We start from the raw sequence: 25,801 nt of genomic DNA on the forward strand, positions 1-25,801 counted from the left end.
TGTACCAGTGAGGAAATGAGGACATGCCCAACGGCATCCTTGGAGGTCCTTCTGGAAGTGACTCCTCTTCATATACAGACGCAAACAAGGGATCTTCAGGATATGCGAGGATTATTGAAGCGGAGAGTTGCTCAAATCGAGAAAAGATTAACATTCTTTGTACGCGGTATTCCGAATTACTAATACCCAGAAGAAGCATGACAATGTGGTTTCATTTCGATAGAAATTTGAAACACGAAGGAACAACAAGGACACTTTGGGAGACTTAAACCTGCAACTGATTACCCGGTACACTGATAGGATAGGAGAGCAATGGATGATCACACCAGTATACTTCAACCGGAAATATACATCATAGGTGAGTGCACCTACTTTAGCATGCAAAAGAGCTAAGGTCCAACCAAGTGAACTAAACTAAACTGGTATGATAATGTCTTAATAAATAGAATATACTTAGCTCGCACGATAAAGTTTGGATACTCTATGTTCCAGGCCTTATTGTGTTAGAAAACATCGAGGCAGCGGATGAGCTTGTCTGGAAAGGAGACACTGATATACGGACCTCCTACTCCTTCCTTCCTTCCTTAGTGTCATGAATATGTGGAAGAGGAACAATTGAGGGAATTATACTAGGCGAACTTACCAGGAATCTCAGTGGGACATATAAGTCAAAGCGTTCGCAGGATTGGTTGAACCTCATCAAATAGGGTCTTCGGATCAGAGTAGAAACACTACAACTATCACCTGGGGCAGATAAGAATATGCGGGCACTATCTGTAGATTCTGTGTGTAGACTGATGAATCCTCCATACATATTCTGAGGCAATATCCGGCACTTGTACAAAGCAGGTTAATACACCTGCGGGAATACCAGATGCTAGTTTTTGTTGTTGTTGTTATGTTTTTAGTTGTCCCACAACGTCCCGGTAAAGTAGGTCAGAGAGAGCTTAGTTCTCCGGTCCGGCTTATGATGACCATACATGAAGACGAAAGATGGCTAAGCTCTGGACCTATGTGTGCCAGCTGTCACTCGGTCGTATAGGCAATTTGTCCTTTATAGCTGAGACTCCTTGCATATGTAGGCGTTTTATGTTTGTCAAAAGTGGTATTATCGTTGTGTGAAGTTTCCGCTTATATAATTAAAAGCGGCAAAAATCTGACATGAGAAGAATATGTGAACAACTGGCTCTGAAACTCCGCAGATGTGACATAAGTCGTTGTTTAATTTAAAGCGAAAGGACTTTAAGTATACATTACCCGAACAGAGTCTGTTGAGGGTCTTGATTGTGGGAGGTGTTTGCGAATCAATGGATTCTGGTAATTTCATAGGCAGTGTAGGCAAGAATCTAGCAAAAACCCCGCTTTTTCTTCTGGAGATTTATTGATACTCTAACTGTCAGTTTTCGTTGATCCTGTTTTGAATATTAAATCATTCTCACCAAGTGTGTTAATTCGGACCTACTACACATAACCCCTTTAGCCGCATGGTGCGCGATTCTATTTAGGTGGATATCATTTTTTGCCGGAACCCATATGACTTTTATCTCTTGAATGTTCGAACTCTCAATTTCGCTGATTATCCCCCACTGTACAGGCTTTTTGAGAGTCTATTATAATGGCTACTTTCTCCTGAGCTCTATCTTTGACTAGCAGTGTAACCTACTTGATACCCACGAGTTCCGTAGAGAGGACCGTTATCGCTCTTATTCTATAGCATACTTTCATACGGGGAGGTACTGAGAGCACAGCATAGCTCGTCGCTTCTTTTGTTGTTGCTGCAACGGTGTGACATAAAACGTGAAACAATTTCTCCCGCACTAGTTTAGTTTGTTTTGGACTTTTACCATCCATTCTTCTTTGGTTTCCCCAGCTGTTCTGTTGGGCCCATTTCTGACTTCCTCGTGAGATACCATGAAGTCGAAAACTTCCCTAAAACATTTATAAACTTTCGAGAGGCCATTGTTAGCAGACGGGCTTTCTGAAACTAGCTTATAAAAGAATGGTGGAGTTCTTTTAACCCTAATCAACTCTTTAGCTGCTGGGGGGTTTCTAAATTTGGGGGGGCAACGTGGAAAGGTACTGATTTGGTTAGCCCAAGGCACACTTTGAGCTGGGTGACAACTACAGAATCTACTTTCTTGTCTTGGTATTTGGGTGATCCAACAGTAGAAGTGGCAGCGTAATCAGAAACCGGTCTGACCTTGAAATAATTGACCCCTTTCAGATCCCTGCACTCCTTGGCAATCAGTGTCAAAATTAGCCTATATTTCATGATAAAAAAATTTTAAATCCCTCTTTTTTTGTGACTCCCACTTGTTTTGAACAAAACCTTAAATAGGAATATTCGTTTGTGATCAATGGACTCTGAAATTGTTCAACCAATCGCCATGAAAAGTTGTATACATATGTATCTTTTAACAGAGAAACTTTAACGTCATGCAATCGCCACTAGATGGCGCTGCACTCGATCGCTTTGAAAATTGGCAAAGGTTAAATTTTCAATCCCATCCCCGTAGAGAAAGAGGATAGCGATCACCTCCTTTATAGAAAGTTAGGGTCCTTCAAAGAAGGTTTTTGCTATGTCGTCTTGGTAATGTTTTCATTTTGAAGCCTATTGCGTTAAAGACAGAGGAAGAAAGGATATACAGGAGAAAGAGACAGTTCCTTCTCTCTAACTCCATTAAAAAATTGCGAGGTTTAACTTTGAACCGCATCCTCCAGGCTCTCTCAAAACTCGTTGAGAAGTTGCAGCAGTTACTTCCCCTTAAAAAGTAATGGCAACTCAAATGGGAGGCATTTTGTTACCATTATGTAAAGTTTGATTTGTCATCGCCACCCCTTAGAGAAAGGGGATAAAGAGTAAGAGAGCAGCAAGAAGAAAAGTCCCCTTTCTTAACATTTTCGAAGAATTGTGACTGATATTTCGCTGGAAAGGTTCTGGGGCCCCGAAAAGCGGCTAAATCCGTAACGAGAATAAGCTTATTGATAAAACAATAATCGTCGCGATATGCAAGAGAGCTTCTGCAATTGCCGAAGGGTAAGACACACAACATGGTGCAGCTGAACGCTAAAGACAGGTTTGATCAATATTGAGAATCGATCCTCATAAAACATATTCAATTACAATGCAGACTACAATTACAAAATGCGCCTAAATGTCCTCATTGATTGAATTGAATCTTCAGAAAGAAATGTATCGTTCTACTGACAAGGTCAATTGGCCATACTACTGGAGCCACTCAAGATTTCAGACAATTTTTACAGTATATTCGGAAATACAATGTAATCTAAATAGCATCGGTTGGACTGACGAATGTTGCAGGATATCGTACTTTCACATTCGACTTGCAAGGGGATGAAGGTCCAGGGAGCCTGTCATGTAGGCATAATCCCACCGTTCTTGTCAGACACGGATTGATTTGGAGATCACAATTGGAGTCCCACCGAAATTAGCACAACTAAGGGGTAGGGCGCCCGAATTGTACAGTGTAACTTAATACTATAGCCCTTAAGAAGCTCTGCCCGCGATATAGACACGACCACCTTGAAACTCCAACAAAGGGGCAACTACAAAAAATCGGGCCGGGAGCACTTTCTCAAGAATTCTTCTAGAGTATATGCTTTAGACGCCATCCCGGCACCAATTGTACCAGGTAGCCTCCGGTAAGTGTGGTGGCAAAAGTCACTTCAGATGAGTCTTCCACCTCGAGTATGTGGTAACGAATTGCAAGGGTAAGTGATCATCTGATTTGCTTACTTCTTCCAGTACACGAAGTAAATCCGCAGTTTTTGCAAATAAACCTAGGTAGAACAACGTCCGCTGGGTTCAGCTAGTTAAGAAATTACTCTTAGTTTAGAATCAAATTATGACTACGTCCAATCTCTGATATTGAAACGCAAAGAGAGTGCAGGAATAATATTTTCCTGATATTTCTGTGTATACGACTTTATGAGCCATTATAATATGAAGGGGCTTCCATTTGATCCTTAACTTCTAGAAATTTTCGATTTGCTAGTTTACCTGACGTTAAGTGTTAAGGCTTCTTCTATGGTTTCTATAATTACAGTTAGAGCTGAAACTGCAAGCCGCACCACGGTTTTATGAGTTGACCTCCGATTATCGAATGATGCTCACAATTGCTACTTTAACAAAAAAGTTCATTAAAAAAAATTCCATGGAAAACACATTTCTGAATGGCAACGATGCACCATCCGGAAATTTGCATACTTTTGGAAATAATTTTCTTATTGAAATACTTTTGACTACCCCTGGATCACTCCTTGCCCAGCATCTGTCCTCCCCTTTCAAACTATTAGGGCCATATATTATAGTTACAAATTTTTTCTAAAGTAACGTCAATGAAAAAAGATGTAATAGGGTGCCACAGAATTTTCAGCCCAGGTCTAGTTTTTTTGCATAATTTTCACTCACGCATTTCTCTCTAAGGACATGCTTGTCAGAACAAAACAAGCAGATTACACAAGTGTTTCTTAAAGGAAGCCTCTCAAACTCTTATTTTAGAATGCAGCTTAGAAAGTTGGCTTGAGTAGTATACTGAGCCATCCACTGTGTCATCTTATGGTTGACATGTTTGGAGATCGGTAATGTCGAAAGGCCAGCTTCATCAGAAAAGATTACGTTTGAGGTGAATATGAGGAAGACTACCTCAAACAATGATATCACAATCTGCATTTAGAGCCATTGTTGCAAGACTGCAAGAAAAATTTCAAGTCTGACGTTATATCCCCTAGAACATCAGTATCTCTCACCAATTCCCGGACGAATCTCACTGATATGTTCATCCATAAAAAAATGCATCCAAGCTCTTACTTTATTGACTATAGGTTAAAAAAATAGAATTAGCGAAATTGGCAACTTTAATGCATAATAAGTATTCCGCTCAGAAACAACAAAATCAAAATTCACGGACAAAAAAAAAGGATACTATCACTAGCTTACTGGCTCGGTTCAATTATTGCTTTGTCCCCTTCTTGAGGATGTCCTTTCGACCAACATATCGATCCATCAAACGCGGCCTCCGAATTCGAGATCTATTTTTATATTTATTTTTTGAACTGTAACTCTAGATTTCCCGATTGCGATCAATAGCTCTCTTAAAAATCTTCTTAAGGATTCTCGAGAGATCCATATATTGTGCGTGGACAACCCGTTTACTATTTCAAAGCTTCCTCGCTGCTAAGATTTCCAATTATATCTTTATTATTTCATTATTTGTTGATTATCTGAATCAATACTCATTTTTCACGTCCACTATATTTAGGTTTCTCCTAAAGGCTACTAGATAATTCATATGAAGTAATATGTTGCCAGTTATTCCTAAATGATGCATTCCGCGTGAACCACACCTACGTATCATCGTTGATAATTCGCTGGAACCTTTTCAGCTGTCTTCAGAATATCCCGAGAAGCTTAAACTCCTCCTCGACTGTTGCATGGCGTAGCCAGCCACTTTTGCCTTCTGATCAATATCTATCTGGTCTATGCGACAAAGGATTCCATTCGGAATTTAATGTTAAAATACCGCCATCATACGACGCAAAAACAAGTATTGACGAAAGCTTGGGGCTTTTTTTCGTGTGCTATTTCCATATAACATACACAGACGAAACTTTACCCCGGAACAGTCACGACTTAACGTTGGCGTTAAGAAATTTGCATTTGGAGATATTTGATAAAGCATTGAAGGCGGATCTAGCAGTGCTAATGCGTCAGATGACATTAAGTTCGGTGCCATCATCAACTGAAATAACACTACTAAGATGGAGAAATCGGTTTATGCCTTGCACTTGCGACCTAATATTTTGCAAATCCTAAGCAGACAGAGATAAACAAAATGGGCAAATTTGGGATTCGGGGATGACAACCATCACAACATCGGCTTCGTGGGTAGGTGCATTATTTTAGTGAAAGAGGTTCAGCTCAAAGGTCACCTCACTTCTTCTCCTTGATGAATTCCCGCAATATTCTTGACAGCTCTACGTAAGGGGAAGCGGTTGTAGCGACCACTTTTCTAGATGATCAAATATGATGATGCCCAGGGAATACCCGAGAATGGATGTCATATCCCTGCAACAGTCCTACTCTCCAACCTTTAATTTTCTTGATGCGGATATCTGGATCAAAATTATGGAATTAAATTTCATCAAAAATCGGTCATTGTTTACCTGGTACATCTTAAAAGTTTTTCTTGAAATATCTAAACGCCTTTTCTTTCATTCATTGCTTGCTTGTTTGCTTCTCAGTCTTAGTACCCAACGTACAGATATGTTTTTACGGCGAACTTTGTTGGTAATTATTCTGGATGCTGTCATTTCCTTATCCTGCTAGATTCTTATGACCTCAACTAATCGTTCTTTGGTCAGCTTACCATAACTTAACGAAGACGATTTTTTTGCTTTATTCTCTGTGTGAATGGAAATCTTCCGAACTATTCCTTTTCTGGATGACCTTCCCAACATACGATCACCAGAAACAAAGTCCTAAGTCGGCTGATGTCAGTTCCTATTTCGTTTTGCAAAACTTTCAATAATCGGTTAAAGATTGAGTGGGTACTTTGTTCTCATCTACTTGATGAGAGATCGGACCAATTGACGAGGAAATGTCTTCCGCTTTTTTTAGTCCGTACAAATATTCATCATAGACAATGTCCTGCGAATTAAAAATCTAAGCTCTCTAATTCTGCTTGTTCTCCAATGGAGAATTCCATCGCATCGTTGTTGAAAAATAAGGACGACCAATATTTTCTCTTCCGTTAAGGTGGATAGCTTGCGGCACTACCTAAACTCGCATAGAAAACTATCGTCAACACTAGTTAATCTCAACTCAAATTTTCGGAAATTACAAACGCCATTCAATTTCCCCCTCCTTTCACTCGAGTTTCAAAGAGGAACTCTGGGTTGCTTTCAAAATCTTCCAACTTTTTTCTTTAAATAAATATGGTGAATAAAGCTTAAAAGATACTTTATCTAACAGAAACCCTCCGGGCCCTTGTATATACCTAGGACTTTCTTTTTCGATATTACTATAAAGGAGGCACCTGAATAGACCTGTGGTAATAAAAGAAACCACACGTCGGGAAACATTTTTTTTTTCCAATTTACATATTATTGCAAGTTTACATTATTTTTCAGACTTTTTTCAACTACTTTTTACATTCAAGGACATCTCCCAATATAAGGGAATATCACATCTTGACTTGGGTCTTCCCTGTCAATGAATGACATGTTTGAATACCAGTAACGTTGAATATCTCCAAAATGAAGGCAAATACAAATGAAAAGATCAAATTTTATCATTAATAAAAATTTCACGGCTTTAAACTTTCAAGATATACTAGGCGAAAGTCGATTGAGCTGTATTCAATTCACCTTAAAATATTGATGAATTCAACACGGTCATTCAATAAATGCACTAAATGCACCTGTCATAAGCGATCATTAATATTAAACACTTTTTAAGACAAGAATCTTATCCATGCATATGACCCACAAAATGTTGAACAAGTTATCACACGGACAGTCATAAATTCCATACGAAACTGAAACCTTTAATTGGACCTGAAGTGTCGTTTACATGTATATTGGGGTTCATAAAATTAATCAAACTGCAGCAAACTCGTTTTCGATTTTTCTTTACGATCAATACTTGACATTTCATATAGATACAATTTGTATCTTACTAAAAATATAACAAGGAGTTCAGGGAAACACATTCATTACGTACCCTAGAAATCTTGATCAGGAAGGTGGCGATAAAAAAGTAATTATAGTTAAATTTAATGACTGAAATTTACATTATCGTATTATATCAACATTATTGGAGCTTGAGAGAAATTAAGCCCCAATAATGACCATTATTCCTAGATCGCCTTTTCATACTTCATTCGAGATTGTTATATCTCAACTAGCTGCTAACAATTGGAACTATTAGCATATGCGAGTGTTTATTAGGTGCCGGGCAATTAGCGGATTAAATCAATTGGAACTGATTCATATTCCGCAGCTAGTTATGTACTTCGCATTATAAATGAATGCAAGTGTGGAATATTTCCCTGTGAGCTGGGTTTTTTGCAAGATACAATGTAAAAAACCCTCCATGAAGTCAGCAGTGAAAGCTGATTGGGTTTATTTTCTCCAGTAAAAATAATATAGGTGTTTTATTGACTATAACATCTACAACATTGACTGCAACCCCAAGGGGATATTGAGGGTTTTACAGCACTTTGGTCGAAATATACAATATATTGCCAATAAATAGATAATCAATGATATGACTAGGGATTGCTTAGGTAAGCTACAAATGACTCCTTAGAGGTCTCGAGTGTTGACTTTAAATTGTACATTCCACCTTTTCCATTGTTTTGGCAAAAGGCCACTACATTCATAGTATTGGTCGCAATGGTATGACCAACTCGTTGATTTTGATAAGTATCTTTCCAAGCATATAATTTGTCTCATAAGCATTCGCAGCGAAATCTCTCGTAATGGGTGACAGTAAAGAATGGTCGCTAGACAATCATTGGGTTATTGGGAATTGAGAACATAATAACAGCCATGAACGGATTGACAGATCCGTCGGAAGGTGGAGGTCAGATGTTTTTCGAAACGCTGCGGAAGGACTTGACCCGGAACTATCGAAAGATGAATAGCAATAGCAAGCATCTGGCTCTACAATTACGGCAATAGAGTCGGCTTTGGGTGTCATGCCGTCTACTGTCAAGAGTGTTCTGAAGGACGAATTGACAAGAATTCACGTAGTAATATTAGAGAGATTGAAGTTTTATCAGCGGACAAAAATCTTCATGGTGAAACACGAGGCCTTCAAAACGGCTCTCTTAAATCCTTTAAAGGGATAGGGCGTCTTTAGGAAGCTGCTCTATATTCCCGAAAGCCTACGAGCGAAACTTTTTCAAAGGGACAGCGGGGAGTGTCATAATATGTCTATTGTGGCCTTAATGCTGCGAATTATCCACAAAGCAAGCAAAGAACAAACGTTATAGGGCTTTCAATTTTATCAACGATTTTGACCCCTATTTTCTATAGCCTATTTTGGAGACCAATCTTTGTTCTGGAACTCAAAAAAACTTTGGTGCACTCAATTACTAATTTATAAGCACTAATCAAATGTGTTCCCATCACCCCGAATAAAGGCTTCCTTATAGTTCATCATAGCCATTGGTGTAGTTAGCCGAAATTTATATTGCATTCAATTCGTTGCAGTCTCTCAAATGCAACTAATTTCTCATTTGGGTCATCTTTGGTTGAAAATTCGAAAAACCCCAAACTGGAATCGGGCGATTTATTCATGAGTTGGTCTAAAGAGCTTTTTGGAACCAACTCGGTGAAAAAAATATGAATTCTCTGATCGCGAATACCTAATAGTATGGTGGCGTTCATGGTATCATCCCCCAGCAATGCACTCTTTATGATTTAAGGAGAACTTTCTACATATTATAACTGAAATATGTCTCCAATTTCATCGATATAAGTTAAGATTTTCTTGAGTCTTAAGGGCAAAAATCCGCACCCTATTAGGAAAAGCATAAACAAATGTCCAGTATTTCATAGGTACATTCATCACTTCATCATCATCAACGGCGCAACAATCGGTATCCGGTCTAGACCTATCTTAATAAGGAACTCCAGACATCCGGGTTTTGCGCCGAAGTCCACCAATTCGATATCCCTAAAAGCTGTCTGGCGTCCTGACCTACGCTACACTCCATCTCAGGCAGGGTCTGCCTCGTCTTCTTTTCCTACCATAGATATTGCCCTTATAAACTTTCCGGCTGGATCATCCTCATTCATACGGATTAAGTGACCCGCCCACCCTAACCTATTGAGCCGGATTTTATCCACAGCCTCACGGTCATGGTATAGCTCATAGATTTCGTCGTTATGTAGGCTACCAAATCGTCTATCCTAGATAGGAGAAATTATCAACGGTCTCAAAGTTGTAGTCTCCTATCTTTATTCTTTCCGTTTGACCAGTGCGGTTTGATTTTGCTGGTTGGTTGATTTTCGGTGCCTTCATTGATGTGCAGCCCAAGATCTCACGTCGCCTGCTCGATCTGAATGAAGGCAGTTTGTACGTCTCGGGTCGTTCTTCCCATGATGTCGATATTTATTTATTTATTTATTTATGAGGACAATACACAGAAAGCAAATTCCTTATTACATATTATCCTCAGAGGGAGGAGCAAGTGAATGGCTTATTTTACGCTTAAAGCTAGAGAGGAAAATAGAGTCAAAGGACCCAAACTATAGAGCATTGTAGGACCGGCAAAGCCTCGGGATCGGAGAGTGAAAGTAAATCTCGAGCTCCGCGCAGTTTACATCAAAAATATCCTCACTACGTGTGTGATGAGACGAGGCGATACGGGAAGTAATATCCGAGTTGGCGGAGCAGTCCATCAGACAATTGCAGAGTTTGAATAGAGTACATATATCAAGGCAGATACGGCGTTGCTGTAGGGAGGGGAGACTGAGGGTGCGGAGTCGTAACGGATAATCAACCCATGGAAGGTTCTTTTTGTAAAAGAGGGTCCGGGTGAATTTGCGTTGTACAGCTTCAAGAGCGCAGCAGTCACGGACCAGACTACACAGCAATATTCAAGGTTGTTTCTGACAAGGGAATTGAAGAGGCTGAATTGAGGTAAAGTCAGAGGAGGAACGTAGGATAAAACCAGACATTTTGGAAGCTCTATTGATGATGTCAACGAAGTGGGAATTGAAACGAAGTTTACCGTCGAATATTATTCGCAGGCCTTTGAAGGAGGTCAGTAGTGAAAGGGGTTGTCCACTAAGAGAATAGGAAAAGGATGTTGGGGAGGGTTTATAGGAATAGCGCATCCAGCGGCACTTGTTGACATTCAGTATTAGCTTGGTCACCAAACACCAAAGGACTAAATTATCAAGGTTGGACTGTAAGAGAGCACAGTCCAACAGAGACGAAACAGAGGCAAACAATTTAAGGTCGTCTGCGTAAAGCAGATACGAGGATGGAGGCGTGGTCATTGATGAAAACAGGAGGAGTAGTGGGCCAAGTATAGAGCCTTGGGGAAAACCAGAGGAAGGAGAGGAGGAACGAGATGAGTAATAATGAAAAGCAACTTTGCAAGAACGGTATGAGAGATAGGAGGAGAGCCAGGAGATGACTAAGGAAAAGTTTAGAGAGAAGAATGTTATGGTCAACGGTATCAAAGGCTTTGGAGAAATCAGTATAAATAGCATGTACCTGTCGTGAATTCAAGCATTAACAAAAAAGTTGGTGAAGACCAGAAGGTTTGAAGCCGTAGATCTATGTTTCACGAAATCATGCTGCTCTTTGACAATGAAGTGACCGAAGTGTGCGATCAACCAGTCGTTGACATACCTTTCGAGGATTTTAGAGCAAGAGGATTGAAGAGAAATGGGGCGGTAGTTCATAGCAAGAGAAGGGTCTCCGCTCTTGAAAATAGGGACGATAACTGCCTTTTTCCTGAGACGGGGAAAGTAGCATTCATCTAAAATTTTGTTGTAGATTATACTCAGGGGGAGGGAAATGTTTTCTACAGTTAAGAAAGAAGAGGTTAGTAAGCGCATCGGGGCCAGGTCCGACATTGGGGTCAAGATTACCAACGAGGAACTCAACCAACGAAGGCGTAAGGAGAGGAATCGCCAGAGATTCGGGGCAATATGCAGTTATGAGAGCTGTAAAGGGTGGAGGGCTCGAGGGAGAAAACACTGAAGAGAAGTAGGTGCAGAGAAGGTCGCAGGATTGTTGTGGGGAGTTGGCAGTGGAGTCAGCGAAACTGATGGAAGAAGGGACAGATTGAGTGGGATTACGAGAATTGCGAACATGAGACCAAAAGGGTTTTAAGTTACCGCGGGCAAGGGCGGCTTCGACCGTCAATAAGAACCTTTTACGCGCTTGTTTTGCCATTGACTTCACTGTAGAACGTATAGCCTTAAAGTGAGCAAGGTCGGCGTCATTCTTAGAAGCCCGAAACTTCTTCCGCAGTGTATGTTTCAAGCGAATGTTAATAAGAATTTCCTTGTGAACCAAGTAGGGTACGAGTGGAGGCAGGGAGGGCAAGAAGGGACATAATAGGAGAGGAGATCGGATAGGATATTGTAAGAGGTGCTTAGAGCTTGATCATATGATGGGTTGCTATATATATGTACCCAGTTGAAAGACGCTAAATCTGAGTTCAGACCGCCAAAATTGGCTTTGCGAAAGTTGAACTTAGTGGATTCACGCTTGGTTTTGGGTTTTGAACGAGGGAGTTCCGCTTCAAATTCAACCGCGGGATGGTGAGCGTCAGTTTTGACATACGGGGATGTGCAAGGAAGGGGAGATTGGAAAGGCAGAGATCGAGAGTGCGGCCCAAGGAATTTTTGATAGTATTGAAATTCAGGGCAGAGCAAGTGTTCATAAAGGAAGAAAGTGGAAGGGAAGAATAGGACAGGTTGTTGGAAGTAATTGGAAGGCTAGCATGATTAGGCCAGTGGGGCAGGGGAGGTTAAAATCTCCACAAAAGAAGAAACGGAGGGAAGGGAATCTGACAGTAAGGAGTTCAGACAAACTGTCAAACAATTCTTCATATATGTAGGTATATAGGAAAGTTGCAATCAACCGGTCGGTGTTGTTGTCTTTTGTCAGTTTATCGCAGAACATAGGCGAAAGTAAGCCAACTTTGCTCTTTTTATATTCCAAAACATCATCTGTAGAAATGAAATGAAATTTAGGCCACTATACGCCCGAAATAAAAATACAGTCAAAACGGTGGATTGCGAAGAGGAAATCGGCTCCAAAAAAGCAAAAATTGTTTGCTCAGCTGGGAAACTGATGACGACTATTTTTTGGGATAGTTTTGGAGTTGTCTTAATCGATTATCTTCAAACAGGAAAAACCATTACAGGAGCATACTACGTATTATTACTCGACAAGTTAAAGGCAAAAATTGCGGAAAAGCGGGCATATTTGAAGGGAAAAAAAATTCTGTTTCACCATGACAATGTCTCACACCTCTCTGGTTGCCATGGCGTAAATCTACGAATTGCGGTTTGAACTACTTTGCTGACCACCCTCCTTATACCCCATATGCAGCCCCAAACCATTATCTAAAAATTGCGCTCAGAGGTCAAAGATTTTCATCAAATGAGGAGGCCATCACCTTCGTAAACAATTATTTTGCAGAGAAAGGCGCCAAATACTATTTGGTTGAGTTAAAGAAATTGGAGCCTCGCTGCGAGAAGTGCGTAGATTTATAAGGAGACTATGCTGAAAAATAAAAATAAATTTAAAGAAAAAATATCATTGTTGGGTGAACATTGTATTGTATTGGTTTGACGATGAATGTAAGCTAGCAACAGAACGGAAGAATGCCACACACCGTGTAATGTTGCATTCTCAAAAAACGCACAGAGACTTATCACGAACTCCGTCAAGCGGAGAAGTGGCTTCACCGACGGAAAAAGGAACCCTTGGAAAACCAACAAGTCTGTGAACTAGAAAAGTACAGAGAGCATCTCCGTTATCTTGCTAGGCCGGATAGCCCCATACGCACAGAACACCATTGACCTATACCAAAGAGGCTTCACTCCAGGCAAATCAGCAACAGATCAGATTTTCTCTCTACGGAAAGCGATGGAAAAACTGTTGGAATATGGACATCAGTTGCACCATCTGTTCATCGACTTTAAAGCCGCCTATGATAGCATAGCCAGGGTAAAACTGTACACGGCCATGCGAGAATTCGGTATCTCGACGAAGTTGATAAAACTGACTAGGCTGACCCTGACCAATGTGCGAGGCCAGTTGAAAGCAGCAGGATCACTCTCAAGACCATTCGACATCAACAACGGTCATCGACAAGGGGATGCGTTCTCTTTAACCTGGCCCTCGAGAAAGTGATCCGTGATGCTGAGGTAGATGGATGAGGTATGATCCTCTTTAAGTCCACCCAACTACTTGCCTATGCTGACGATATCAAGATCGAGCAGGCGGCGCGAGACCATGGGCTGCACATCAATCTAGGCAAGACAAAATATATGGTAGCAACGCACTGGTAAAACGTTAATAATTTCTCCTATCTAGGGTCGAAAATAACAACCGATGATAAAATCCGCGCACGTTTATTGGCAGCCAACAGAACCTATTTCAGTTTACAAAAACTGTACCGCTCGAAACGTCTCACCATAAGGTCAAAGCTCTTACTGTACAAGACTATGATCTTGCCAGTCCTCATGTATTCCTCGGAGACTTGGATTCTTAGCAAGAGGAATTGCGAACTCTTGGTCGCGTTCGAGAGAAGAATCCTCCGAAAAATGTTTAGCCCCCTACATGAGGATGGACGATTCCGTAGCCTACATAACGACGAAATCTATGAGTAATACCATGACCGTTCGGTTGTGGATAAAATCCGGCTCAATAGGTTACGGTGGGCGAGTCACGTAATCCGTATGGATGAGGATGATCCAGCCCGGAAAGTCTATAAGGGCAATATCTATGGTAGGAAAAGAAGACGAGGCAGACGCTGCCTGAGATGGAGCGATTGCGTAGGTCAGGACGCCAGACTGCTAATACTCTCTAATTACGGAGAAGAAATTGAATAGGCACCAGAATCTGTCGGCGTCAACTTTGATCTCAAGTAGCTGGCTTGGAACCCTATGGCCCTATAGGAAACTACTACAGTTATGGCTATGGGAAGACTCGAGTCGCATCCTTAATGAGGACCGCCAGATGATAGCTGAGCACTTATATACAGATTAAGACATTCTTAGAATTCACAAGCTAGGTACCCCCTTTGGTACTGAAACTGGTTGACTAGTTTGGTTAACCCGAAGGATTTTGTTAGGTTAACCAATTTGAATTCCAGACCTCTCGCCAATCAACATAAAAACTAGCCGACTCAAATGTGCAGGTTAGCATTCTATAGAAGTATGGAGTATCCTAAGTCTGCATCCACTCGATGTCAACCCGGATCAATTGGAGAACAACTTACTCCCATTTTTTGGTCAGACAGAGCAAGTTACTCCCATTTTTTGGTGGATTAAATCCCTCTGTTTGGGGTAAATACCAAGGTATTTCAAAAAGACGGAATAGGACTCGCGGCTTCGTCCAGGACAGATGCAACTTATCAGACGTATTTACGATTGGTAGCTTTCAGCATTTGGGAGCAATGCGCTACGGAATTCATCCTCCATAGGTTATGACCTCAATGAACTGAGGAATGCCTTGACTGCTGTAGCAACACAATTGGATCATAAAATTCTTTTTTCCCGATTCTCACGACCAAAGCGTGTAACCACAAACTTATACAATTAAAATATTTAAATTCTTGAATTCTTAAACAAAATTTCGAAATCTCACGAACTTAAATGCAATCAAATCACGAAATTAAAGACTTGCATCTTCCCTGCAATTGCAATTGAATTCATCTCATTATCTCTTAAAAGGTTGAATTCCCAATCATACCGCATTCGATTTCAATTAGCATCTGATGCATATAAAATTAGCCTCTTTTTCCGATACCCCCAACCGACCAGAGTGGATTCCTTCCAAAACAATTTCATTAACTTCCACTTACAATAATGCAAGTTCATCAAAAAGAAATCATCCATATTAACACATTTCTCTCTGGCAAAGTGATGCATCTTCCATATTCGGTCAATTGAAGACGGTCGTTGACTTCCACCCGAATGGAATACCTTTAGCCCAATAAGTGCAGTTTTACCATGCCATCACCATCATCATCATCATCATCTCTCTTAGAGCTTCGAGTGGAACCATGTGAAGCATGCAGTGCAACGTCAAGTGCCACTGACTGCACACTCTAATGCAAGTCATGATGAAAATGGAATAGAACTATAATTCATCAATTTGGAATGTATTGAATCGATTCATGGACGCAGTGGTACGACAGAGGGAATAAGTGGAGTAATGGGATCGGAAAATTGATAGGAATTCGTTCTAGGAGAGATCTAGGTGGTGGAGCATCTCTTGAAGCCTCATTCGTTAGGTCTTTCAAGGGCGAGTAAGTTCTCGGAAGAAGGTCTATAGCCTCTATAAGTCTATGGGTCTCGAGAAATCCTCTGAAATCCAGTCCAAATGGTCCTTTTGGGATCCCTAGATAGGAGAAGCGTTTTAGATACCTTAGGTGCTATTGGTTAGTAGTACAATTGTCCATTGGATACCCAAGGAAGCTATACCTTTCCACTGCCTGCAAAAGTCTTGCAGCACTGCTATATCAGTTGCACCTGTCCATTCAATAAACCGCCTCAAGCAGGGAGCCCCGAGCTCAACTGCAAGCCGCAATCAGCGAGCACCAAGATCATCGTCATGCACGCTTTCCGACCACACTGATGATCGCCCATCTTGATATAAATTTTAATTAGCTTATCATTAATTATCCCCAGTTAGAAAGATGCGATCTCAATTTACTTAGTTTCTATTGAAAAAATTACACAAACAATATGAGAAAATTGAATAGGTGCTTAGCGCTATGCTATGAGTCGGATAATAAACCACGTCTCCTCCTTTGTTTCAGGTCTCGGCTTGGATACAGAATGACGGTGAAGAGGCACTTCAGAGGTTTGCAAGTGTTCAGCTCGAGTGTGAAGATACAATGAAGGACCATGAACAAGATTTCGATAAATACTACTTCATTTCATTGGTAATTTGTTAAGATATCGATCTGATCCGTTTACTAACCAATTGAATTTCAGAAACACTTGGCCAAAGGTAAAGATCTACACGATGCCGCCGTTAATTTGGATCCACTCAAAGAGACCGCCCTTCAACTCAAGGACTCCCTTCAGAAGTTCAGTGAAAGATTGGAGAAGGCACGTGAACGTATCGAAGGAGCAGCCCGTCTTCATCACTTGATCGGTCTCCATCTACGCGAAGATGATATCCTTCTGGAAATGCAGAAACTCACAGAAAAAATTGGTGTACCTGGACTCATTGAGAAATGCCGAAATCGCAAGGCTGACGATAACAATAAAAACGCACAAACGAAGCAACACGTTCGTGTCACGGGTGGAGCGATAGCAACGAGCACCCCGGAAAAATCAAAACTGGAATCAGGCGAAAGACCCTGTCACTGCTGGCGTGGCGAGGAACTTTCCCAAGGCTTTGCATGCGAGAAAGGTGCTGAAAATGAGGAAGATGAGGAGGAGGACCATTCGAAAATTGCGGACTCCGGATTAGGGGGATGTGACCGATGCGAGGGTAATAATGGAAAATTAACGAGGGCGTGTTCGTGTCAAAGCTTTGATGATAATGGAAATTTGTATGATAAAAGGTATTGGGACTGTAAGGCACACATACCTCCATCCATTCTAATGTTAATTTTCTTACAGTCATAATATCGATGAACTGGAAGAGGATTGTTTTGAGAGGAATTCAAAGCAATTTATGGACGTGCAGTCACCAATGGAAGCAAACTCCCATTTGCAGTGTCACGCTTCGAGCTTAGAACTATCACAGATTGAAGAACTAAGTGGTTTGGATACCAAAGTTCAGAAGTAAGTTGGAAACCATATTATACTCCCATCATCCCCTTCACATCCAAAAATGTTACTCAATTACTCTTCCATATCCTTCCAGGACGCTTCTATTTATCATGAGAGAAATGATTGTAACTGAACGAGACTATGTACGATCACTATATTACGTGATCGATAATTACATGGACGAATTGCTACGCGATGATATACCACAAGCATTGCGAGGGCAACGAAATGTAATATTCGGAAATATTGAGAAAATTTTTGAATTTCACCAACCACACTTCCTGGCCGAATTGGAACGTTGTGAAAATAATCCATTGAAAGTCGGTGCAGCTTTCCTTGCAAACGAGTCAAAATTCTACCTTTACGCTTTGTACAATAAAAATAAACCAAAAAGTGATACGCTTATGAGTGAATATGGGACGGCATTCTTTAAGGTAACAGGAGAGAGTTTGCATTTCCACCCTTAAAATGAATAATACTGAAATCATCCCTTCTTTCAGTCGAAACAACTTGAATTGAACGATAAAATGGATTTAGCCTCGTACCTGCTGAAGCCTGTGCAGCGAATGGGGAAGTACGCCCTGCTATTGCAGCAGTTGGTCAAAGCTTGTAGTGGAGTACAAGTACGAACTCACCCCTTCATTACCTCCGAACATGTTCCTCATATCCCTTCAATATTTCAGGGCCCCGCACTTCAAGATATCCAAGCCGACGTTGAAGAGCTTCAACGAGCCGAAGAAATGGTCAAATTCCAACTAAGACATGGAAACGATTTACTAGCCATGGACTCACTCCGCGATTGTGATGTGAACGTCAAGGAGCAAGGACGTTTGCTACGACAAAATGAATTTCTTGTTTGGCAAGGACGCGGCGGGAAGAAGTGTTTGCGCCAGGTTTTCCTATTCGAAGACCTTGTTCTATTTAGTAAAGCCAGAAGATTTCCAGACCATAAGGTGAGACCTTTCTTTCCTCAAGTCAAATATCCACTATTGACCAAGGATACATATTTCTTTACAGAATCTTGATATCTACATCTATAAGAACAGTATCAAAACATCAGATATTGGTTTAACCGCGCATGTTGGCGATGCAAAAACTAAATTTGAAATTTGGTTTAGAAAAAGGAAGCCAGATGATACGTGGACTCTGCAAAGTATGTCGGAAGATATTAAGAATATTTGGACAGAGGAAATATCCAAGTTGTTATGGAAGCAGGCGAAAAGAAATCGAGGTAAGTTCATTGCTCCTAATTTTGCTATATTCTACTTGATATGCTTTAAAATGGTACTTCTTTGGGCTTTCTTGGGTCTCGTGCTACTAGTGGTCTCAATGGTCATACACAGCCCACTGCGGACACACTCCCGCCTGACGCTATAAAGAGCTTTGAAATCGATAATGATCAGTTGAAATGGAGATATAAACTTCTTAAATAATCCGAAAGGATTCGATTCGGTTAGTTCAAAAGGATCCAAAGGGGAAGCTTTCGAAGTGTTCTATGATGTATTTCAGGATTATATGAACTCCTCCAATCTTCGCACCCATAGCAGATGTTGCCCCTCTTGCCCCTCGGGATGTTACTGTCATCTCTTTATTGTTCTCCGTGGGAAATATCTCTAATTCCCAGGATTTTCGGAAGAGTGGAGCACCAAATCATCAGAAACTGCAGGAGCGTCAGAAGCATTCACAACGGGAGAAACTGTCAAGTCCTGCGACTCTACTCCGCTTGAATACAATAATAGCCACTTTGCTTTTAATCAGAATGAAAGTCGTGGGGAAGTACTGCCTCCATACCTTGAACTTTTCGTCATCGTGGATGAATGGTCGAACATTAACATCCCTGACCGGATCACCGAAGCATTTGTGACCACCAAAAGTTCCTTTGTGATGTGATATACTATTCTGAAATCAATATTATTTACTGCAACTTCTGCTTCCACAATGAGCCAGACCTTATACCGCCTCTGAGTACCAACTGAGAAAAGAGCATCTTTAATGGCAGTTCAATGCTCATCAATACCATATTATCTGGTGACCTCTTCCGCAACAACTCTCATCTGATCAGCAAAGTAGTCCCCTCTTCGGCGAATGACGACTGAGGTCGAAGCTCTCCAGCTTTGTTAGTAGTTACAGAGGCAGTGCGTAAACGAAGACCATCAAGTGAGAAAACTACCTCAAACTGATGTCAGCACGTCTCTTGTTATGTATAATAGATCCACAAGACAAGAATCTACTTTTGAACGCCTCCTGATTGGAAGTTATTACAGACTCTGTGTTCAAACATTATGTCACCAAGGCAAAAATCCACAAACTTCTACCGACTGTTCTTACGATCCTCAGACTAAATTCACGCTTTAGGGACGCGTTTAGCATTAAATTGAAACCGAATTCACGCTAGCTTCCGGCAAGTTTATCAAAATATAATCATCTATGAGTAATCCTGCCAGAGGAAGAGAAGTGCTTCCTGGAGGGCCACCATTTTATCTTGTCTAACCACATACTAAAGGAATTCGTCCTCAAGTTAAATAAAGCCAATATTCTGAGGGACATCAATACTGTGGTCGAGGAGCTTACATATTTTCTAGAATCTAATCCATGTCCATTGATGATACCAAAGATCGTAACCGGGTAGTTAATTTACCTATTTGGGCTGCTAACCTACATATCTTTGTCCCTTTTAGTCGTATTTCACGTTAAGGGGAGAATACTTTCAGAGAATTCTCAATCCCCAATTCGGCAATGAGCTACTTCTATGGAGTATCTTCGTCCTTACTCAACAGTACCTCATCTACTCTCCAAGGTTATCTAGGATTATAGTAGGTCTTCTCTTTATAGCTGGAGGCGAAAATCTTAAAAATACCCTGCTGTGCCAGGCTGCAGAAGTGTCTAGGATTCTCACTCCTTGAAAACAACCCCACTTTTACACCCATATCCTCGTGAGACGCCGCGGGAAGCACTCTGGACTACACCAGCACAATTAAATCACGCGTCCGGCGGGCTGTCTGATTTCTATCCAGTTCCTGGCGCTTTTCTTTTATCGCGATTACTGATGCGTTTGCCGCGGTACAATTTGCTTCCGACCTCAGCATTCCTTCCGCAAAATTCTTCTTTTTCTTTAGCCTTTGTCCCGTTCACAAGCGTTGTCGACTCGTCGTTATCGGTTTCGCCATTTGGCTCTGTCAAATATCTGATCTGGATGCAATCTCGAGACTTTTAAAGCACCATCCAGTGTATTAAGCCCCCGTTGTTTCGGCCAGCCTGTTAGTCGTTTACCATGAACTTCGATGTTCAAACCAATCTTGGCAACTGAATTCTGGTTAGAGCGAACTGCGTGACCCTACCATCGAAGAGGTTAAGGTTACAATTCAATTTCTCAGACCGTACTGAAATCGAATTGGACGCATCACTGCGCCAATAGCACTGTTAGGAATATTACTGAGGAAAGTGATCTTAAGGAAGAAAACAATATTTCGCTATTATCAGGCTAAGACAGAAAAAATGGAACTAAATGTTAGAGACCAAGCCGCAAACGTGTCTGCAAAAGCTGCCAAAAAGGAAATTTAAAATAAATAATTTTTCAACTTCCCCTCCACAACGTGATATCCATGCGAATTGACATCTTTATTCCGAGATGGTACAGATATTTCTAATTCTAAAATCTAGATAACCCTTTTGTAAGGATATTCGCAGGCATCCCCTTCGTAGTATGATACTTCATCTGGATCTCTTCCACAGACAGGGCTTTTCTGACAAAGAGATTTCACAGTTGAATGTGTTTCCAGCTTGAGTGCACACATAATTTTCTGCCATTTTGTCGACACATACTCTAGGAGAACGAGCAAGCTCGAGTCTGCAAAAGATTCATCTGAAGTGGCTTCTGCCACGAAACTTCATCGGAGGTTATCTGGTACCATGGGAACCGGACTGGCACCCTTAGACGACATGTTGCAGAAGAATTTCTGGGTGATGTGTTCTCGGCCCGGTTATTTGCGGTTGCTCCTTTTGTGGTAGATGTTCGATCCACCAGTATAAATGCTGAGCCTGCATTCAATGTAAACTGTTACTATTGTGTCAGTCACAACGGAACTCTGACTGTGGTCAGTGAATGAATCGATCATCGAAAAGAACCGTAGGATTATCCCAACACGGCAGGTACTCATATTAAACCCACAGCAACTTCTTGTCACAGTTAACATCGACGTAACTTGCTAGGTTAGGCACGCTTCAAAAAAGATATATAACTTCAGTGCACTCCTTTCATAACGTAGCTCATCACTTGCCAGTGGCTGTTCTCAAAACCAGTATTAAATTAAATTAAAAGACTGGTTTCATGCACTATAACAAAGCGACTGACAAATACATAAGCGCGCTCACGATCCCTCGGTAAGGCAGCTTTTCTCCATCTTCCCCGTTGCGAGCGCCTGCCTGGATGACATGACGATACTCTGAATCAATCCAATATGTATCCTCGTTGAGTTGATCGATCTTCCGGACGCTTCACCAAATCCCAAACATCGTTTTTTAACATAATATAGAGAAAAATTGTTTGTCCATTGCCTATATTGATTGGTTCCTTTCTTGGACAGAGGCTGTGGATTTAACTGGAACCTCCGCTGTGCATTCAATATCTGGATCATCAGTGGTGTGCTACTTCCTTGAGCTATAAGATCTTCACTTTGAGTACCATTATCGGTCTTCCTTATTTACGTTTCGTCAAAGTTACAGCTTCAAGAGTTAAAACTACATCTGGAATTGGAACTGGATTCACATTAAAGCCCAGGAAAGGTTCATTCGACGCTCTCTAACTGGATGGTCTTGAATGTTAGTCTTTTGCGACTCTTTCAAGAATTGTACATCGGCATGAAATTTCTACTCGATGTTCCTCAGGGATCCAAAATCTGAAAGTGTTTTAATCCGTAGCGAAGGCCAGGAGCACATCCACAAGGTTCAAACTTGTCTTTGCACTTTACTCGATTGAAGCTATAAACAGACGAACCACTTTCTTGAAAGTCTCTAACGTCTGACGTCTCTCATCGATATTTCGTAGAGGGTTTTCCTATTCAGTGGAATAGTAGGGAAGCGATTCTTGATGAAGTTCGCGGTTGAAATTGCTTCTGCCCAACACGAGTGCAGGAACCCGAACTATGATAGATTAGTCAACTTTGGGCCAAGAATGGTGAATACAGGAGTAGCAAATCAAGTGACTAAGCGGACAGAATGTCAATGCATATCTGTATGATAGGAATGAGGTAGCTAACTGGGCCGTGACCCGTTTGGTCAATGCATTAGTGTGTCGTTGTCGCTTAGATGGTTTTCTTGTATGTGTTTCCGCATCCCAGGTGAATGGCCATAAACAGCTGTACCCTGCCACAAGTTCACAACCACGTGATGCACTAAATCACATACATGGCACTAACACAATATCTTATGCCCGGAATTTTTCTTTTTTTTATAAAATATCGAACAATGTGTTGGGAGTTGAATCTCCTGTTTCAGTCTTCTTACTTTGGGCCATTTCAACTAAGACCCGATTTTGAACTCCGTTTTTCCATTCTGTTCCGGGTTGTTAGGAACCGTCAGTTCACGCTTGATGCCAGAACTGTTTAATAAATTGTCAAACTCACTGTTAACGTGCTCGTTCCATGGTTCAGGTTCCACTTTAGCATCACCTACATAGCTTCACGTATTATTTTTCATAAGTGATGCTTTCGTTTGCATTTTTCACATACCAAAATCGTCTCTGTTAAGCATTCTATGTGTGCCATCGTTTGCGTCCACACTTCCTTCGAAAAAAACTAGCAATCTCACTTTCACTTAACTTAAATTTCACTTCTTTGCTTCGTGCTCTGTGGTCATAACCTACTTCGAAAAATTGTGGATTAATGGGTGAAGCAATTTCATTTCGCAGTTCTCCATTGGCTGATAGCATTGATTCCAGATATTTAAATCGCTCAGTTCTGGCAATGACAGTAACCTGCCCAGAATTGAGCGATTTAAATATCTTGCGTCAATGCTATCAGCCAATGGAGAACTGCGTTATGCTCCTCACATAGGGAAACACAAAAACTTTTTTACCTGAAACGTCAAGCTTCCTGTTTCCGATTTGTTTTTTTATAAAGAGGAACACGCATATTGGAGACGCCTGCGTTGTATGACGTGATCTGGTGCCCAACACGTCCAGTACTAGCATTCAAAAAGTATCCAAAAAGAGGCGGTCACTGCAAACGGCCATACCTAGTTATTAGTAACTATTTCAAAGTAGCGTCAGTTCCGTGATTTTAAAATTATATACAATTTGTTCCACCCCCCCCCCCCCCCCCCCTCCCTATCTTGCGCACGAGCCTGCTGTGTCATTCATCATTAGTGCGACTTATGCACCTATTTTTCAGTTTGATCCCTAAATCAATTGTAACTAATTTTTAATCTATGAGCGATACCATGACCGTCCGGTTGTGGATGAAATCCGACTCAATAGATTACGGTGGGCGGGTCACTTAATCCGTATGGATGAGGATCATCCCACCCGGAAAGTCTATAAGGGCACTATCTATGATAGAAAAAGAAGACGAGGCAGACCCTGCCTAAGATGGAGTGATGGCGTAGGCCAGGACGCCAGACAGCTTTTAGGGATATCAAATTGGTGGACCCAGGCGCAAAACTGGGATGTCTGGAGTTCCATATTAAGGCAGGCCTAGACCGGATACCGGTTGTTGCGCCGTTGATGATGATGAAGAACTAATTTTCCAATATTTACCCCACAGAAATTCGTCTAGCTGAGATGTCATCAATGGGTATCGGTAACAAACCCTGCTTAGACATCAGACCAAGTCACAACCAAATCAACGACCGTTCAATTACCTTCTCCCAACTTGGACAAAGTGAGTCTAAAAGAAGTTTTCCTTTTGCCGTTCATTCTCTCAAATGTTGCCTACTTTTACAGCCCCGAAACTACGCAACTCATATACCGGTAGTATAATCGAAAATAAGTCAAATCGACGACCTCATTCAATAATCTCAGAGAGCTCCATGTCATCTGGAACCAGCAGCTCATCAGGAGCATCTTCCGGTAATGGAAGCAGCTTCCGAGCCAGCGGATTAGAGCTTATCTCAGAAGCTGGAAATCTGCCACTCAATAGTAGTGATAAGAAGCACCAACGATCAACCACGCTTGTCAGTCAGCTTTCGATGGGTAAATATAATTAATACTTTCCTGTCTTGTCGATATCGGTATCTTATGCCCAACATTTTTTCCTCGAAAACAGAAAGCGGTATACTCTCGGACATATCAACAACACCTGATGGGGATATGCACGAACCCTCCTGGCCTACAGCAACCACCATCAACCGACCCAAACACCATTCCGCAACAGCTCATGACCTGAAAAAATCCCAGTCAATGCAAGAAACCCAACAGCAATCGCATCAAAGTCAGCACCAGCAAAAATTCCATTCCGAACTAAATATAGACGACCATGATCCATACATTGGAGACTCAATCACCGTCCACCTATGAAGAAATATCCTAGCGTACAGGACGAACAGTCCTTGAGTACTTTTACACCGAATCCAATCAAAATTAATTTCCTAAGCATGTCGTGAAATTAATTGCATTCACTCTACAACATAAAAAAAAACACAAATTTAAAAAAAAAAGATAATTATTTTTAGGCTCTAAGTGTCTTTGATGTGTTACGCGTACCTTAATCCTTCATTATTATTGTAATTTGCATCAACTCTATCAGTTCTAATTTAAATGCTAAATGCAGCCATCAGATGAGTAATGTTAGTCGTTTTATTAGATTAAGTCAATTATTATTTTATAGAGAAAAATGTCTTTCCAGTTTTAAATTGTATCCATAATTGTCCGAAAAATGATTTTCTTTTATATTATTTGCCCCTCTAAATGTAGCATGGACATCTTTGGGAGAAATAGTTTATTTATATTACCTTGCATTGCGCACCCCCTCAACTCGAATCCTTATGCATGAATACATACATATATTGCCTTCAGAAGATTTCAACGCAAAATAGAGAATTGATTTATTGAGCTTTTCTAGGACGAGACCTTAAAGTCCGAAACCGTTTCAACTAGTTTTTCTTATACTTCAGGAATGCGTCAAGCAGATATGAATGCATGAATACTGTTTTTATTTTCCCGTGAAATAGATATACAAATTTTTTAATAAATCGCAATGTACTATTTAGACGGACAGAAATATATTTACAATAAATACGATGTAAACCATAACAGTTAATGGAGTTTCAATTCGATTTATAATTGTAT

At 40.9% G+C, this 25,801-nt stretch overlaps 1 protein-coding gene across 5 annotated transcripts in view; it reads left to right on the forward strand.

Moving 5' to 3' along the window:
- Nucleotides 1-25,767, forward strand: part of LOC119648013 — a 416,281-nt gene extending 390,514 nt beyond the window's left edge. For 4 of the 5 annotated variants that reach the window (XM_038049415.1, XM_038049417.1, XM_038049418.1 and 1 more), the window contains 9 exons: nt 16,554-16,679; nt 16,732-17,309; nt 17,368-17,532; nt 17,615-17,954; nt 18,021-18,473; nt 18,538-18,751; nt 24,279-24,395; nt 24,458-24,706; nt 24,780-25,767. In XM_038049415.1, coding sequence (XP_037905343.1) covers nt 16,554-16,679; nt 16,732-17,309; nt 17,368-17,532; nt 17,615-17,954; nt 18,021-18,473; nt 18,538-18,751; nt 24,279-24,395; nt 24,458-24,706; nt 24,780-25,030 — 2,493 coding nt within the window. In that variant the 3' untranslated portion in view covers nt 25,031-25,767. The remainder of the gene's footprint in view (nt 1-16,553; nt 16,680-16,731; nt 17,310-17,367; nt 17,533-17,614; nt 17,955-18,020; nt 18,474-18,537; nt 18,752-24,278; nt 24,396-24,457; nt 24,707-24,779) is intronic. The other variant, XM_038049416.1, reaches the window with a different exon arrangement.
- Nucleotides 25,768-25,801: the final 34 nt, after the last annotated feature.

The sequence above is a fragment of the Hermetia illucens genome, chromosome 2, assembly GCF_905115235.1.
Source record: "Hermetia illucens chromosome 2, iHerIll2.2.curated.20191125, whole genome shotgun sequence".
Classification (NCBI taxonomy): domain Eukaryota; kingdom Metazoa; phylum Arthropoda; class Insecta; order Diptera; family Stratiomyidae; genus Hermetia; species Hermetia illucens.